The sequence below is a fragment of the Haliotis cracherodii genome, unplaced genomic scaffold (assembly GCF_022045235.1).
Source record: "Haliotis cracherodii isolate W230 unplaced genomic scaffold, xgHalCrac1.p SCAF_7, whole genome shotgun sequence".
Classification (NCBI taxonomy): Eukaryota; Metazoa; Mollusca; class Gastropoda; order Lepetellida; family Haliotidae; genus Haliotis; species Haliotis cracherodii.
This window is the reverse complement of record NW_027266330.1, coordinates 13808102-13826593: the sequence shown is the minus strand read 5'-3', so window position 1 is coordinate 13826593 and position 18492 is coordinate 13808102. Positions and strand designations below refer to the sequence as shown.

Genomic DNA, 18492 nt, shown 5'->3' with positions numbered 1-18492 from the left:
CCTAAAATTATCTTTACAATACATCACAAAACTATATTCCAATCAATCAAATCCTGCATATGACTGTGTTTTTCATCCTCAACATGTAGACCTCTATCATAAGAAACCGTCGCTTGTTCCACCCCTTGGAATAAGAATACAACCTGACATTTCTGCTGCAAATATTGATCTCACAATCATATCTCAGACTCAACTACTCTCGTCTCCTCCGTGGCAACTAGTAAAGCCACAGGTAGATCTTTCATTAACGGCACTAAAGAAATCAGACACCAATCAACTCATGTATCAGCAAGAATATAATCAATTAAGAAGTGCATACAATACTTATAAGTCTATATTTACAGATGGATCCAAGGATGGTGACGCAGTTGCTTGCGCCACCGTCATTGGATCCAGAACCATATCATCCAGATTACCAAATGACAGTTCCATTTTTACAGCAGAATCGCAGGCAATATTAACAGCTCTCAAATATATAAATACTCAGTCCAAACATAATAACTTCATCATATTTTCTGATTCCCTTTTTTGTCTTCAAGCCATTAAGAATATTTCATATGAACATCCACTTTTACACGAAATTATAGAATTATTTAATGATCTTGCTACTGGCCAATATGACATCGTCTTTTGTTGGTTACCCAGCCATGTTGGTATCTTAGGTAACACAATGGCCGATGCTGCTGCAAAAGAAGCACTCAACAAATCTGTGACACCACTTCTCATCCCATATACTGATTATAAACCTGTAATCAGATCTTACATCCGAGATTTAATGCAGCAGAAGTGGGACGCCCAAGTAGGTATCAATAAATTACATGAAATTAAACCAAATATCGGTTACACCTACTTGGGCTGTCAGTCCAGATTTGAAGAGGTCATTATGCGACGATGTCGTATTGGCCATTCAAGATATACGCAGGAATATTTATTGAAAGGTGAGGATCCTCCGTTTTGTATCCCTTGTGATGAGAGAATCACCGTCAAGCATATCCTGCTTGACTGTGTTGATTTTGCCATCACAAGGGATCAATATTTCAGTGCAAATTCAATAATGGATCTTTTTAATAATGTTTCGTCTCATTTAATAATTAACTTTTTAAAAGAAATAGAACTTGTACATAAATTTTGATAAATGTGTTTTGTAATTAATAAATGATCTTTTAATACTGGTCGAATAAATTGGATAACTAAGATTGTCAGTGGCTGTACTTCGAAGGGGGTTGAAGTAGTGTAAAATAATTGTCCCCCGGAGATGGTACGTAAGTCCACGGCATTCACAGTGTATTTATTACTACCATGGTTTTAATTGCAGGATATATGTTCTTTTAATTCGGCTAAATTGACAATAATCGCCAACCACTGAAGGGATGGTGTAAATCCTGCTGGGGTCCATGCAGGTAGCAAAAGTACTGTAAGTCCCCAAGGACCCTAGCATGGTGATCTACCTTCAGTTGCTGGCGATCTATAGCCCGTTTTTATACTGTCATGTTTTGTATAGTGCTATTGATTTTATGATTAAATACTAGTTTTACATTTATTTCTGTGATATATCTAGTTATTTTACTGTCCCTCGTTGACAGGTTTTTACATAAGCTTCAATCCATGTATTATACTTCACCATTGCTAGTCACGATATGGCTGAAATATTGCCGATGTGACTTAAAACTTAACTCACTCACTCACTCACTCGGGAGGTAGGGGGGTTACAGAACGCTACTCTTCCAGGGATCGGACTAATTTTGTGATGGATTCTTGCATGGTTTTATGTCTTTTGGGTATCTGAAATAGGTTCAGATTTTAACATTTCCAGTTCTTTTTCCATTTTAGTGTATTTTAGAAATAGATCTTCAAATTTACCAGCCAAGTCACATTCAAGTGCTTAAGTCCTGTTGCCTGTTCGAATAGAATTGTCTTTGATTAGTCGTTCAGTTGAGATCATGTGTCCTTCGAGGCGAGCTTCTTGTGCAGTGAAAGACTCTTTCTGTGAGTTCACAGAGTGCTGGTAGGTCAACATACTTCCGAAATCCTGCGTCTTTCTTGATGATTTTGATTTGGTCATTTTATTGGTTTCCTTTTGTTGGGTAATCTCAGTTTTGTCAGCATTGACCCTCACAAGTTGGGATGTCCTGTCTTCTTCTGCCATAAGTGTTTGTAGATTTCAGATGTCCTGCACGAGTGATATGAATTTGGGGACTTCCCTTTCGTACAAATCTTTTGCTCCTATCCCCTGGAATTGGAGCCTGTTTGAGTTCCGGTAGATATGCAGGGTTCCATATCTCTTATACCGATCTGATACCGAATTAAAAAAAAGACAATAATTTTATCTTCACATATAGCCCCTATCTCGTCCCTGTGTTCTTTCCATTCTGTATTGATATTTATGTCCGACTCACTGGATACCCAGTATAGTTGGAAAATTGCTTATCTATAAATTTAAAAAATGACAGTCCTTAAAACAACATTACAGCATCTGTCAGAGTATACATCTTCAAGAGAAACATTTTTACTGGTATCTTGAAGGTTGTCTATTTTCTTTCTGGGCGCCTTTCCTCTGTTAAATGTTAAGTTAGTTACTTTGATTTCACTCACTCCATGTCCTTGGCACTCTTCTGCTGGGATGTCCCTCAGGTCAACTTGGGGTCTCTCCATGTCGGCCATGTTGGCCTGGTAGTACTGGCTTAGCACATGCTGCAGTTATGATTCCTCAACTGAGACGATGTAGAAGTCCAGACATTCTTTTTGTTGCCACGATCATATTCTGTATGAGGTTGTATTCCGCTTTTTAACTGGGTTATCCGCATACATTTCTGCTACAGATGTGGAGTGTAACCCATTAATCAGGGGAGGCAATCAGGGTAGTCATGTAGATTGTCTCACTTTTTGCACCACCTCTGTCAACACTGTTGATTCTTGTTGCTGCAATGTCTTTCTTGCAGTACAGAGGTTCACAATTTCTCTTGAAGAGTTCCTGCATTGAGGTAGATTCTTATTCCTCCTCCAGTGTGTTTAAATTTAACAGATTCCCTGTCTGCAGCCACAGATTTACTGCTGAGTCTATATGGTATCTGGTTACACTGATAGCTTCACACAGTCACACATCACTTGGTTACTTTTTGTGAACATGAAATAACATAGAAACCAGACACTTATATGTCCGCTTCTCACAGTTAGTACAGTTCATTGAAGCAGCTGATATAAATCTCTCAGTTACACCAGATACCATATAATAATCTGTTATATGGTCTCTGGTTACACTGATAACTTCACACAGTCTCGTGTCTTGTTTATTTCCTATGTCAGCGCGTCATGAACCAGTGACATCTCGGTTTCAGTGATGGCGATGTTGTCCCCGCTGATCAGCTCCATGTTGACACTGCAGACACCTGACGGCGGATCAACACTAAACACGGGGTATAGGTCTTCCCCGAACCTCTCATCATACTTCGCTAAAACAATCCCTCTGTTTAGATCGATGAAGGCGAGCCTGCCCCTCCCCACATCCAGCACCACGCCATAGTGGAGGGTGGCCTGTGTGCCGGGAGTGAGGGACATGGTGTTCTGGTGACACTCGCCCGGCTCCTCCTCCCGCCACACCGAGGTACAGAGACTCCCCTCCCCGTGTCTGCCACAGCCATCTTCATGGACACCCCAGGAGCGAGACTGGTAAGAAACCCAAATATCACAGTACACCTGTCCTGTCTCCCAGTATCTGGGTGTGTGGTATGCCGGGAGGAGACAATAAATATAGTCACCCAATTACAAAGACACATGTATGTGTTTAACCATCGCAGACGTGTGTGTGTTTGTGTGTGTTTGTGTGTGTGTAACCTCATCGCCTACTGTGTGTGTGTGTAACCACCTTCAACATCGATTATTGTATGCGATGCATTCGTGAGTAACCACCTGCAACATCGACGTTTGCATGCGGTGCGTGTGAGTAGCCGCTAGCAACATCACTGATTGTATGGAATGTGTGTGCATGTAACCACATGGAAGATCGACGATTGTACGGAATGTGTGTGTGTGTAACCACTTGCAATATCAATGGTTATATGCGATGCATTTGTGAGTAACCACTCGCAACATCGACGATTGTGTACGATGCATTTGTGAGTAACGACCTGCAACATCAACGATTGTATGCGATGCATATGTGAGTAAACACTAGCAACATCGACGACAATATGGAATGTGTGTGTATGTAACCACCTGCAACATCGATGAGTGTATGGAATGTGTTTGTATGTAACCACCTGTAATATGGACAATTGTATACGATGCATTTGTGAGTAACCACTAGCAACGTAGACGATTGTATTGAATATTGAACGCCTGCAACATCGACGATGGCATGAGATGCGAATGTGTGTGTATGTAACTGCCTGCAACATCGACGATTGCATGCGATGCGAATGTGTGTGTGTATGTAACCGCCTGCAACATCGACGATTGCATGCGATGCGAATGTGTGTGTATGTAACCACCTGCACCATCGATGAGCTTTGGGATGCATTTGTGAGTAACCACAAGCAACCTCAATGACTGTATGTAATGTGTGTGTATGTAACCACCTGCAACGTGGACGAGTTACACCTGTTACATTTTTTAGTAACCACCTGCAACATCGATGATTGTATGCGATGCATGTGTTAGAAGCCACCTGCAACATGGACTTTTGTATCCAGCCGATGTAAAATGGCGTTGTTTATGATGGTTGGAGAAACGACCATGGCATAAACTACATGTAATTTGAATAGCTATCAAAAAATACTCGTCGTGATTTGAATAGCTATCATGAAATACTCGTCGTGACAATACTCTTTATTAATTTGTGAATGCCTTACCTTAATATTAAGCACCCAGTAATGTTTTTATATTTACAACTTATAAGGGGTTAACTGTTACTCGTCATTGCCCAATTGAAGTATGTATTATATTAAGATGTGTTGACACAGAAAACCATGCGATTCATTAACGTGCGCATGACAGGAAGTTCCAATATTATTTCATGTTTCTTTGTTTTATATAGCGCATGTGCAAAGACGTATCCGACAGCAATTTTTATGCTGTAAGCATCCTTGGTACATGCATTTACGATGGCTCAACCGACAAGGAAAACGCGGTCACGAAGATCGCGCACAGTCACCAGGCCTGAAGAAATCGATAACGAAGAGGACACTGACCTCATAACGCAAGAAGTGTGCGGCGACGAAATCGAAGTTTCGTCTACTCACAAGCTATGAAAGTTAGGTAAAGTTATGCTCAACATACCACGTTGACTACCTCCGATAACAGCCCTTATGCCACATTACCTCGAAATGGGACAATAGCCCGTATAATGTGTTACCCTAGGAATTCGGCCACTGAAAGGTGAGGAAGCAGTATGTCACTTTGTACAAGGACAATCTACGATCCCCCTATGTGCGAACGCCTCACAATGACGAATGTAGGATACCACTTGTGAGGATAAGTCATTTTAGTTCTTTTATGAGAGCTTCATTTAAGTTCTCTACTTTTTTGGTTTGTCCTGGTTAATCATCCGGGTTATGGTCAGTGCATGGACAAGCACGTGGACGTAAACAGAATGACATGAACTTGTGTAGGGTGTAAATGGCCCATAAAATTTGTAAGTATTAACAATATATATAAGGAACAACATGTAAATCATATCTAGCAATGCTATAACAAATGTAAATGGTGTTAAAAGGGTAATTGCATGTTGAAAAGGTTGAAGTGTGTATCACAGATGTTTTGTTTAAAATCCGGAAAATAATGTTGAAAATAACATGTACATGTACTTACTACCTTAGTTACAAATTGTAATATTTCCCATTTGTTTTTTATTATAGCTTGTACCTGTCAACAATAGGCCTTACAATTAAAGGGCCAGTAAAGGAATTTGAAGGAAAAACATAATACAAAATATCTGTCAATGATTCAAGACTGAATCAAAAATGTATTCATCAATCTATGCTGAAGTTATAAAATAAACCATTCAAGACAGTGTACTGGATTATGTGTCAATGGCCAAAGCGTATCACCTACATAAAAGTACAAGAAATTTTTATACATAACAAAGAATGTTATCATCAGACATTAGAAGTGACACAGACAGCTGGATTGTTAGAGACAGAATGTCTAATGTAACAATAAATAAAGATGAAGTTCAGAGTGAAAGGATAATTCAACTGAATAAAGAAAGAGCGGGTATCCAATCTGCATTCACCAGAACTGAAAATCAGATAAATGGTCTCATTGTAAATAAGAATGCTAGTCAAACAGACATTGAACATGTTGAAGGATCAGTGAAATCAATTGAGAAAATCTTTGACAGTTTGACACAGAAAGTAAATCAGCTGAAGGAGATAGTGCAAGATGATGCAGAAGAGATTAGTAAACTAGAAATGTACATGAATAAGATGTCAGATAGACTGAAAACAGTGATGTCTAGTGTACAGATGTGGCATCATGATACAGTAAAACCAAGTGATTCAGCGAGTCAGGTAGGAAGCCATGCAAGTAGTGGAAGCACGAGATAGAAGATTGCAGCAAGGAGAGCTGCACTGAAAGTCAAACAATCTGCTCTGAAGAAGAGTCAGGAACTGAAGTTAAAGAAATTTGAACTTGAATTACAAGAAGAGACTCTTCAAATGGAGACTGAGCTTGCAGCCGCTGAAGCTGAAATAAAGGCAATCAATGAAATCGATGGACCCCCTTCTGTTAAAGATGATGGTATAATGGGCACAAATCCCAAAACAGTGCATTTAGTGTCAAGTAACCCAATACCCACAGAAAGAGTGAGTGATCAGCATCTCAATCCAAATGCAGTGTCTTGGACAAGCCATAATGATACTATTCAACCACCACAGCCAGATAATACGCAGTATGAAATGTTACATTTGCTTCAGTTGCCAAAAGTTGAAATCATGAAATTTGATGGAAATCCTCTGCAATACTGGGCATTCATCAGGTCTTTTGACATTAGTATAGGGGAAACATCAATCAGCAATAGTGCTAAACTGAATAGGCTTTTACAGTACTGCACTGGGCATGCTCAAGAGGTTATAGAGTGCTGTGTAATCATGAATCCAGAGATTGGTTACTTTCAGGCCAGAAAGTTACTGTTGGAGAGATTTGGCAATCAATATGTCATCGCTAAAGCATGGGTGGATAAGGTGACAGACGTCCCCAACTTGAAACCTAATGACAGTGCGGGACTGAGAAGATATGCGGATTCTGTGAGAAGCTGTGTGGTTTCACTTACAGCAATGAGCAGGCTGGGCGAAATCGACAATCAATTGAGGATGAGAAAGATTGTTGAGAAGCTTCCCTTCTTCATTCAAGGTAGATGGAGAAAAGAAGCTGTAAATGTTTTAAAGCGCAATGGTCAGTATCCAGGAATTGGGTATCTTGCTGAATTTATAGAAATTGTTGCTGAAGAACTGGATGACCCGGTGTTTGGAATCAATGTAAAGGATTCTACAGAGAAACCACCTCCACAAAGGATAAGCTTCAAGTGTAAGTCAGCTTCCAATTTTATTGCACAAGGGAACATTACTCAGGAAAACAGAAACCTTCATGAACAGCCACAGAGAGCTTGTAAATGTTGTACTGGCAGTCATCCTCTTTACCAGTGTCCTACTTTCAAGAAGATGAATTTACAGAAGAGACTGGAGTTTACAATAAGACAGAAGTTGTGCTTTAATTGTTTCTCATCAAGGCATTTGTCATCTCGATGTATGAAGGACAGCATGTGTGACAATAGCAGTTGTAAACAACATAACCGGAAGCACTCCAGTTTGCTCCATGACAGTTCAAGGACATCTTTGAAATCCGTTAAAGAGCCGATGCCAGACAGCCAGGATATGAATCCCATGTTACGATCTTCAAGGTGCAGTGAGCATGCAGAGAACAAGATTCAGTCAAGTTCAGTGTATGGAGTCAATGGGGCCGGAGGAACAAGAATAGCTCTCCCCATAGTTCCTGTCTGTGTGAAAGGATGTAGTGAACATGAAGTAATTAAGACTTGTGCTTTGTTGGACCCAGGAAGCACAAATACCTTTTGTTCCAAAGACTTGGCAAATACTTTGAAGTTGGATGGCAGTGGTGCTATGCTTTCTTTAAATACTCTTACTGACAAAGGCTATGAGTCTCAGACAGAGGTTGTCTCCCTTAGCTTAACAGACATCAATGGAAGACATGCTACAAACATGTCAAATGTATTTGTGGTCTCTCAGATGCCTGTGTTGGAAGGCAGCGCTGTATCACAGTGTGATGTTGACAAATGGAAACACTTTCAAGGGATTGATCTACCCATGGTTGAAGGCAAATTTGCTAAAGTGACAGTGCTGATAGGTCAAGACAATCCGTTAGTTTTAACGCCACTTGAGGTGCGATCAGGGAAAGCTGATGAGCCCTATGCCACAAAAACAATATTTGGATGGGCCATCAATGGACCTTTACACAGAGGCATTCAGCAAGACATGACGTCCAACTTTGTGCAAGTTGAAGCTAACTTAGAATCACAAGTCGAGAAGTTCTGGCATCTGGACAATGTGAGTGATGGAAGATCACAACTTTCATTCCATGACAAGCAGGTCATTCAATTATGGGACAATACTGTTGAGAGGGAGAAGAGGCATTACAAGTTACCTATACCTTTCAACGTAAATCCCCCAAATTTGCCTAACAATTTCTGCATGGCTGAAACCCGCCTAGTATCATTAACCAAAAAGCTGTCTAGGAATGATGATATGTATGAGCATTACAAAGCAGGTATTGATGACATGGTGTACAAAGGCTATGCAGAGAAGGTTCCTGATGATGAAGTATGTATTGATGAAGGATCAGTCTGGTACCTCCCTCATCATGTAGTCACCAGTGACAAGAAACCAGGGAAATTCAGAATTGTGTTTGACTGTTCAGCCAAGTTTGGTGGAATCAGCTTAAATGAATCAGTTCATCAAGGTCCAGATTTAACCAATACTTTGATGGGTGTACTGTTGCGCTTCCGTGAGAAAAGGATTGCCATCGCCGGTGATATTGAATCAATGTATCACAGAGTAAAGGTTGCTGATCAACATCGCAATGCTTTGAGGTTCCTTTGATGGAAGAATGGTGAACTAGGTGGAGATATAGAGGTCTATAGGATGACATCACATCTATTTGGTGGCATATGGAGCTCCAGTTGTGCCAATTATGCACTGAGGAAAGCTGCAGCAGACAATGTGGATGATTTTGATAAAGATACAATCCAGACTGTTACTGACAATTTTTATGTAGATGATTGTCTGAAATCTGCTGATTCCAAGGAGAAAGGTATCAAGTTGGTTCAGAATGTGTGTGATCTCCTACAGAGAGGAGGTTTTAGACTCACAAAATGGACCAGTAATAGTAGAACAGTACTCCAGAGTATCCCAGTTGAGGAAAGAGCCAAAGAGTTGAAAGACATCAATCTGTGCGATGATGAGCTCCCTCAAGAGAAGGCTCTTGGCGTGAAATGGGACACTGAAACTGATCAGCTTGGTTTCAAATTCCAACCAAAGAATAGGCCTGCAACCAAGAGAGGTCTCCTCAGTATACTTACCTCTGTCTATGATCCAATAGGATTCTTGTCACCACTGATCTTAAAGGCAAAGATGATATTTCAGGATGAATGTCGTCTCCGAAAAGGATGGGACACCGCTTTGGAATCAATCAGCCATGAAAGGTGGTCAAACTGGCTGTCTAAGCTGTGTCATATTGAAGACTTCACTGTCCCAAGATGTGTGATTCCAAATGACTTTTGTGAAATGATGTCTGCTGAATTACACCATTTTGCGGATGCTTCTATAGCAGGATATGGTGCTGTATCGTATGTCAGGATCGTTGATTCATGTGGAAGAATCCATTGCTCCTTTCTGATGGCGAAGTCGAGATTAGCGCCAATCAAAAGTATCACAATACCAAGGCTTGAACTCTGTGCGGCTGTGCTGAGTGTAAAACTTGATGAAATGTTACGCAAAGAACTGCGAATGGAAACCGAACAATCTACATTTTGGACAGACAGCATGATAGTACTACACTATATCAAAAATGACTTTCAAAGATACCAAACGTTTGTCGCCAACAGAGTGACACAAATTCGTGAAGGTTCTTCACCACAAAGTTGGAGATATGTCCAATCATCACTCAATCCCGCTGATGACGCATCTCGTGGACTTGATGCTGATGAACTACTTGCAAAGGAAAACTGGTTGCAGGGACCGAGCTTCCTGTGGGAGAATAAAGATACTTGGCAAAAAACACCAACAGTACTTCCTGTGTCAGGAGAGGATTTGGAAGTTAAGAAAGTGAAGGTCAACTTTGCAAGTTCTGATAAGGTTGAACCATCCACTACAGATCGACTCCTTAGCCGATATTCCTCTTGGTACCACCTCAAGAAAATGGTTGCTTGGATACTGAGACTAAAGCACTGCTTGTTAAGACGTGTCCGAGAGGGAAATTCTGAAGAAAGGATTTCCATGGAACCTCTTGTTGTTTCCGAGATGAAACAAGCTGAAACTGAAATTGTTAGGTACACTCAGAATCTTGCATTTCGGCTTGAAGTGGAATATCTTCTGAATGACCGCTCCATACCAAAATCAAGCCCAATTTACTTACTTGAACCGTTCTTGAATCAAGATGGAATACTATGTGTAGGAGGGCGTTTGAATAATGCTCCAATATCTGAAGAATCTAAACATCAGATGATCCTACCAAAAGGACATGATATTGTCACGTTGATTGTTCGTTGTTATCATGAACAATTAGGTCATTCAGGGACTGAGCATGTTCTGTCACATGCAAGACAAAGGTTCTGGGTCATCAGTGCTCGCAGAACAATCAGAAAAGTACTGAAAGACTGTGTCAAATGCAAACGATTACAAGGAAAACGCTCCCATCAGAAAATGGCAAATCTACCAGAAGACCGAGTCACACCTGGAAAACCACCATTTGCTCACACGGGTGTGGATTGTTTTGGACCGTTTCTGATCAAACGTGGGAGAAGCGAAGTTAAGCGTTATGGTTGTATCTTTACCTGTTTAACAACAAGAGCTATTCACCTTGAGAAGCTAGACAGCATGGACACGGATTCCTTCATAAATGCTTTGAGACGGTTTGAAGCACGAAGAGGCGTCCCAGATATAGTACGTTCTGATAATGGAACCAACTTTCGAGGAGCTCAGAAGGAATTAAGAGAAGCAATTCGTGCATGGAATCACCATGAAATCCAGGAACACATGCTACAGAAAGAAATTCAGTGGATGTTTAATCCCCCATCTGCCTCTCACATGGGAGGAGTTTGGGAGAGACAGATTAGGACCGTGAGGAAAGTACTGAATGCATTATTGTATCAACAGCATGGTCTGCATGATGAAGGATTGTCAACATTGTTCAGTGAAGTGGAGGCAATTGTCAACAGTAGGCCAATAACCATTGTATCTGACAGTCCCAGTGATATGGAGCCACTTACACCAAATCATATCTTGTTGCTGAGATCAGGAAATTCCTTACCTCCAGGAAGGTTTTCAGTACATGACACTTACCGCAGGCGCTGGAAGCATGTTCAGTTCCTTGCGGACCAGTTCTGGAAACGATGGCTCAAGGAATACTTACCAGGCTTACAGCTCCGTCAAAAGTGGCTACAATCTACAGTGAATCTCAAAGTGGGAGACATAGTGCTACTTGTGAATGAAAATTCTCCAAGATGTGTGTGGCCTCTCGCGAGAATCACAAATGTGTTTCCGGGCAACGATGGTCTAGTGCGATCGATTGAGGTGAAAACTAAAGACTCTGTGTTAATAAGGCCAATAAGCAAAGTGTGTCTACTTGAATCAGTTTATGATGCATGAAAGTGATGAAACAAAAGACCACGATGTGAGATGGAAATGAAAACCTGAGCAGTTGAACATTGAATGTGAAGGACTGATATGACCTTAATATGGAGTTATAATGTTAAATGTTTCACATTTAAGGGGCCGGGAATGTAGGATACCACTTGTGAGGATAAGTCATTTTAGTTCTTTTATGAGAGCTTCATTTAAGTTCTCTACTTTTTTGGTTTGTCCTGGTTAATCATCCGGGTTATGGTCAGTGCATGGACAAGCACGTGGACGTAAACAGAATGACATGAACTTGTGTAGGGTGTAAATGGCCCATAAAATTTGTAAGTATTAACAATATATATAAGGAACAACATGTAAATCATATCTAGCAATGCTATAACAAATGTAAATGGTGTTAAAAGGGTAATTGCATGTTGAAAAGGTTGAAGTGTGTATCACAGATGTTTTGTTTAAAATCCGGAAAATAATGTTGAAAATAACATGTACATGTACTTACTACCTTAGTTACAAATTGTAATATTTCCCATTTGTTTTTTATTATAGCTTGTACCTGTCAACAATAGGCCTTACAATTAAAGGGCCAGTAAAGGAATTTGAAGGAAAAACATAATACAAAATATCTGTCAATGATTCAAGACTGAATCAAAAATGTATTCATCAATCTATGCTGAAGTTATAAAATAAACCATTCAAGACAGTGTACTGGATTATGTGTCAATGGCCAAAGCGTATCACCTACAACAATACCTCGTCAGTTTAAATGCCTGTCATAGACAATACTTTGCATGTTCAGGAAACGTTTCTACCTGCAGACGCCGACCAACGGACAACATTTACAGATCTAGTACAGACGGTGCGATCTATGCAAGAAACGGAACTAGACTGATACCAGAGGGCCATCAGCGAGATGCATGCACAATACGGTGACCATTTCTTTTACCAATACCATCGTCGACTCTCTGTCAAGGCGGCAGCATTATTGGAACAGCAAATTTGAAAGGCTGACTGGAGGTAGACGGACGACCAGCTCTACCGCTAACTATTCACAGGACGAAGATCGAAGGCCTGCGAACTATGCCAACACATCGGACACCCTACAGCGTTTTGCTCCCTGGTAATCAACAACCCCTAAGCCTCCCTAGCTAGTTCGAGGCCACAAGCCACACAACAGGCTACCCTGGAAGGCAGAATCACACCAACCCCTGGCAAGAGAACTATAGACAGGTACGGCAGGGCCATCATTATTCAGCAAGGGGTACATACCTGCAACAACTATAATGCGGAGAAATGTGTACATGCAGGCTGCAGGTTCCATCACATCTGTTCGGCTTGCAAAGAGACCCACCCAGCCTTCAGATGTTGGCTTAGTGGAGCCCCTACTAATAATCCAGTCTCTGACAAGCGAACCACACATAGTAAGCAATGACTCGCATAAACCCCACCACCTGTCAATGTTTCCGTCCTGGCTGACATGCTTACTGACCATCCAAATAAACATTTTGTGGCTGAGCTTCTGACTGGCCTTAATAATTGATTTTTCACCGGAGGAGACAATGCACCGGTAGTGTCCAAGATTTGCAGAAACATATCTGCACGAACACAACCAGACAAGGTGACGTCATAACTACAAGCCGAGAAAGAGAAAGGATTTTTTATAGGTCAATTTATACAATCACCATACAATACACATCGGATCAATCCCATAGGTGTGGTAGAAGGAAAATATCCACATAAACTGAGACTGATAGTAGACTTTTCAGCACCACATGACAATGCTGAGCATCCAAGCCTCAATTCGCTAATTGACAAAGAGCAGTATTCCCTCACCTATGTGCGCGTGGATGATGCCATCAGTATTGTAAAACAGTTAGGAAAGGGTGCCACATGTGCAAGGCAGACATAGCTGATGCCTAATTCCAATGTACACGTCCGTCTGTCATCTTCATGGACTTTTGTGGATGGATCAAATATATTACTATACTAGGTTAGTCTTTGGCTGTTGATTCAGCCCCAAACTATTTGACACCCTCTCGGAATCTGTATGTTCGATTGCTACAAATGTGTTCAAAATACCTCACATTCTTCATTTGCTTGACGATTTCCTGACAGTAGATTCTTCACTGGCAGGAGGAAGAACAATTTCCCAACTGCTATACATGTTCAAACGACTCAATATTCCACTCTCTCATCAAAAGACTGTTGGTCCCACACAGTGTTTGGAACATCTGGGTATTATTCTCGATTCGCTAAACACGCAAACCCGCCGTCCACAGGAAAAAGTGGAGAGAATTTTGACAATTATCATGGCTGTGCAAACAGAAAAGAGAGTCACCAAAAGAAAGCTCTCTGTGATTGGACACCTCAATTTTGCTATGCAGATCATCAGACCAGACAGAGCCTTCATCAGCTACCTACTCTGATTAGCCGACCCAGTGACCCACCTTCGTCACCATGTCACCATCTCCAAAGAATGTCGCCTTGACTTCCAAATGTAGAGAACGTTCCTCACAACTTGGAACTTTTGTTTGTTTTTCTTAGAAGATGAAATCGCAGCTCCCCATTTCGGGCTATACACTGACGCGGCAACATCTGTGGGGTTTGGGGCCTATTTCAAAGGTCACTGGTTTGCAGGGAAATGGCCAGAGAATGTACTCTCAGCATCAGATGGAAACTTATCCATCTCTGTATCAGTACTGTATCCAATTGTTATGGCAGCAGCAATATGGGGTTAACAGTGGTGCAACAAAAGCTTTAGGTTTTTCTGTGATAACGCTGCAGCTGTGGGTATACTGAACAAAGCACGTTCAAGAACACCATTCATAATGCGGCTTATGCGTAAACTTGTATTAACAGCCGCTTCCTACAAGTTTGTGCTTCGTGCTACTTACCTACCAGGTCGCCTTAACTTAATTGGTGATCTCTATCTCGTTTACAGCTGACACAAGCTCGCTCCAGCAGCCGACCCAATGCAAACTATGTGTTTGGACCTCCTACGACTGACCATGCCGCCAGTCAAGACCTCAACAGCCTGCGGGAGAAAGCAGTGTCACAAACAACTCAAACCGTCTAGCGGCATTCCTTACGTTCATATGCATGAATGGGAGCCATTGGCCAGCACAGTGTCTGCCGCAGGTGTTAATGAACTTTTGGCACATTTTGGCACATTGTCACTGCAGATTGGGCCTCAATTATGCCACCATTAAACACTATGTGGTATACGGTTCAGTTATTTTAAAAGGGGCATTACTGATCCCTGGTACTCTTCACCTATGCATCGCGTTCAGACAGTTATCAAATCTATCAAGCCTGTTCAAGGTGACAGGTCTCTGGAGCGGCTGCCCATAACTACGAATGTGCTTGACGGACTTGTAACTAGAATGCGACAAGGCATGTTTTCTCAGTATACCACAAGGCTCCTCACAGCTGTGTTTTGTACTGCCTTCTTTGCATTCCTCAGGTGTGGGGAATTCACATGTGACAAGTTTGACCCTGACGTCAATCTCTCAGTATACCACAAGGCTCCTCACAGCTGTGTTGTGTACTGCCTTCTTTGCATTCCTCTGGTGTGGGGAATTCACATGTGACAAGTTTGATCCTGACGTCAATCTCTCAGTATACCACAAGGCTCCTCACAGCTGTTTTGTACTGCCTTCTTTGCATTCCTCAGTTGTGGGGAATTCACATGTGACAAGTTTGACCCTGACGTCAATCTCTCCATCAGTTCGGTTGTATTTGCGACCAACATCACACATTTGAACACAATCTGCTGCCCCCTGAGATCTTTACAAGCCTATCTACAGCTGCGGTTGCAACAAGGTGCGGTTCCAAGTGATTTGTCACGGATAATGGCAATGTGTTAAGTAGACAATGTTTTGTGCAAAAACACAAAAATATGTTAGCAGCCAGTGGTTTACAACCAGACAAGTACAATGGCCATTCCTTTAGGATCGCTACAGCTACTTCCGCCGCGGCCGCTAGAATTCCGGATCATTTGATCAAGACGCTGGGTAGGTGGTCTTCAGACTGCTACGTACGCTACATCAAAGTGCCAAAAACTTCAATTGCACTTGCTCAACATGCTATGGCTCAGTCAAATGTTTATCGATGCCATAAACACAGTGTTGATAATAAGCTGATCTGTTCCTACTTGGGATGATCCGTCCTATCAGTATCACCCATACCAGTGTCAAGCTTTATGCCATGACCAATACCTTACCTGTTTATCATGAGGCAGCTCCGTCCATCTGTCAGCATATTGCATCGTGCCTTGGGTAATTTGGTCCAATCTTCCATACCAGTTAGAACGCCTGTGATATCATCATTTTCCCCTCACTGTCAAGAACTTACTTATACTTATGTTCGAGGGGCGGTCGGGTAGCCTGGTGGTTAAAGCGTTCGCTCGTCACGCCGAAGACCCGGGTTCGATTCCCGACATGGGTACAATGTGTGAAGCCCATTTCCGGTGTCCCCCGCCGTGATATTGCTGGAATATTGCTAAAAGCGGCGTAAAACCATACTCACTCACTATACTTATGTTCGAACACAGTACCACCTTGTTTGTATTTTACGCGAATCATATAGTAGTGGATTGAACATAATTCCTTTTAAGTACACAGTAGTGTACACAGTATATCATGCCACGAAATGCTTACTGGCAGCAGGCCTGTGCACACCGTACGTCACTCCATGAATTGCTTCATGATTAGTGCCTCCATTTGCAGTGTTATTACATTGCTTCAGTGCATGAGTGTACAGATATGCACACAGTGTATAACATGTTAAATTGCAACATATCATCTAGTGTGTAATCAGTAGGTAGGTTATGTTGGTGTGCTGTCATTACTCTTGGGATATTCTCAGTTACTGTCATAAGTGTTCATTGTGGGCATTCATTACCAAGCGGTAAGGATAATTCTCCCGTCAGTCATAACAGTGATGATATTGGGTGTTACCACACTTATTGGTAATACTCAATATTACAGGCTTAATGCTAGAACAGTTGCAGTATAAGTTAAGCGGCTTTTAAGGCCAGTGTTCACCAATGCCCTCGGGGGGGGGGGGGGGGGGGGGGTGGGGGGCGGTTGATGCTAAATCAAAATTTGTACAATAATATAGGGTTTTAACGTTACGTTCTCATGTCTATATAACACACGAGAACGTACCGTGACAACCATGTTATGAATTAGAAGTCAGGAGTTATTCACTCGGTTGTCTGTCCAAACATGTAACATGAAGAACAGCATGTTGTGTCTCACATGATGTTTTGTAAAACCGCAGATAATTATTAATCAGTACAAGGCTCGATCGCGCCTGTGGTACGGGGTTTCAACCCATATCCCCTTGAGTAGAAAGCGTTTTCACATATAACGAAATCACCCAAGGCTGTTCCCAGCCCGACATGTTAAAGTATTTCTAGTCGATAACGCACCACATGGTGCAAGAATAGCCCTGCCAGACATCCTGATTGTAGGGCGCTTCTCACACTAAGGACGTATGTTCACGGGATATACGACCATTTGATAACAATATTGTTTCTCATGACTTTTATATATTATTCCCTCAGTAGTTATGTGTAGCCACATTGACTGAGTGAGCTAGTGAGTGGATGTGTGAGTTGTATACGAGTGAGTGGGCGAATGAGTGGATGTGTGAGTTGTGTGTTATTGAGTGGGCGAGTGAGTGGATGTGTGAGTTGTGTGTGAGTGAGTGCGTGGGCGAGCGAGTGGGTGTGAGTGAGTGGGCGATTGAGTATATGTGTTCGTTGATGGGTGTGTGACTTGTGAGTGAGTTTCAGGTGAATGGATGAGTCAGTTGTGTGTGGGTGGGCGAGTGAATAGAATAGTGAGTTGCGGGTGAGTGAGTCCAGTAAGTGGATGAGTGAGTGGATGGGTGAGTAAGTGGATGGGTGGGTGACTTGTTGGTGAGTGAGCTGTGGGTGAGTGAGTGAGTTGTGTGTATCAGTTACATGAGCTTGAGACGATTCTGGTCCGTATGCTTCATTTTTGCTTTTCATATCCACGCGCCACAGTACCGATGACGTCACTGAGGTTTTGAGCGGAATACAACCCCCGTTGTTGAAGTAACGGACATGGTGTTAAGTCCCTGGAAGCCACAGGGACATATGTGTATCCTTGTCGTTCAATACCCGCTTTGAAGTAGAAAAAAAAAACATTTAAAAAAACACGTCAAATTTTGGATTCGTGTAGATGTATGCTTTGAAACGAGAATATCGGATATTTCCTCGAAACAACCCAATGACAATAATGAGTAATCACTGGTGTCTGTTATTTATCAAGAAGACTTCAGAATGTCGCAGAAACCCAAGAATTGATTGTTTGTTTTAGGATTGAGGTCACGTTCAACATTATTGCACTTATATACCGACGTGCATGTGTGCTTGCGTGCGTGCTGAGATACCATGCACAGTTTATCATGAATACCCCACTCAGACACAGTATACTGTCTCCGAGCCGACCAGTCCTTGTTTGATCCCCAAGCAGCGTAACAACAAGCATCATCTTTTAACGCCGCGGCCGGAAATGGAACCCCGACCTTCCGATCTCCGGGCAGATGCTCTACCACTAGACCACGGAGGTGGTCAGTTTGTTTAAGAAAAGAACGC

General features: G+C 41.9%; 2 protein-coding genes across 2 annotated transcripts; both read left to right on the top strand.

The window, feature by feature from the left end:
* The first annotated feature begins 670 nt into the window (after positions 1-670).
* LOC139448676 (uncharacterized) lies at positions 671-9110 on the top strand. The gene is made up of 3 exons (XM_071230229.1): positions 671-799; positions 3472-3666; positions 7113-9110. Exons 1-3 carry the CDS (start codon positions 671-673, stop codon positions 9108-9110), a joined length of 2322 nt encoding a protein of 773 aa, XP_071086330.1.
* Positions 9111-9152: 42 nt separating this feature from the next.
* Positions 9153-14940, top strand: LOC139448675 (uncharacterized). Its single transcript, XM_071230228.1, has 2 exons — positions 9153-11690; positions 14806-14940. Exons 1-2 carry the CDS (start codon positions 9153-9155, stop codon positions 14938-14940), a joined length of 2673 nt encoding a protein of 890 aa, XP_071086329.1.
* The last annotated feature ends 3552 nt before the right edge of the window (positions 14941-18492 follow it).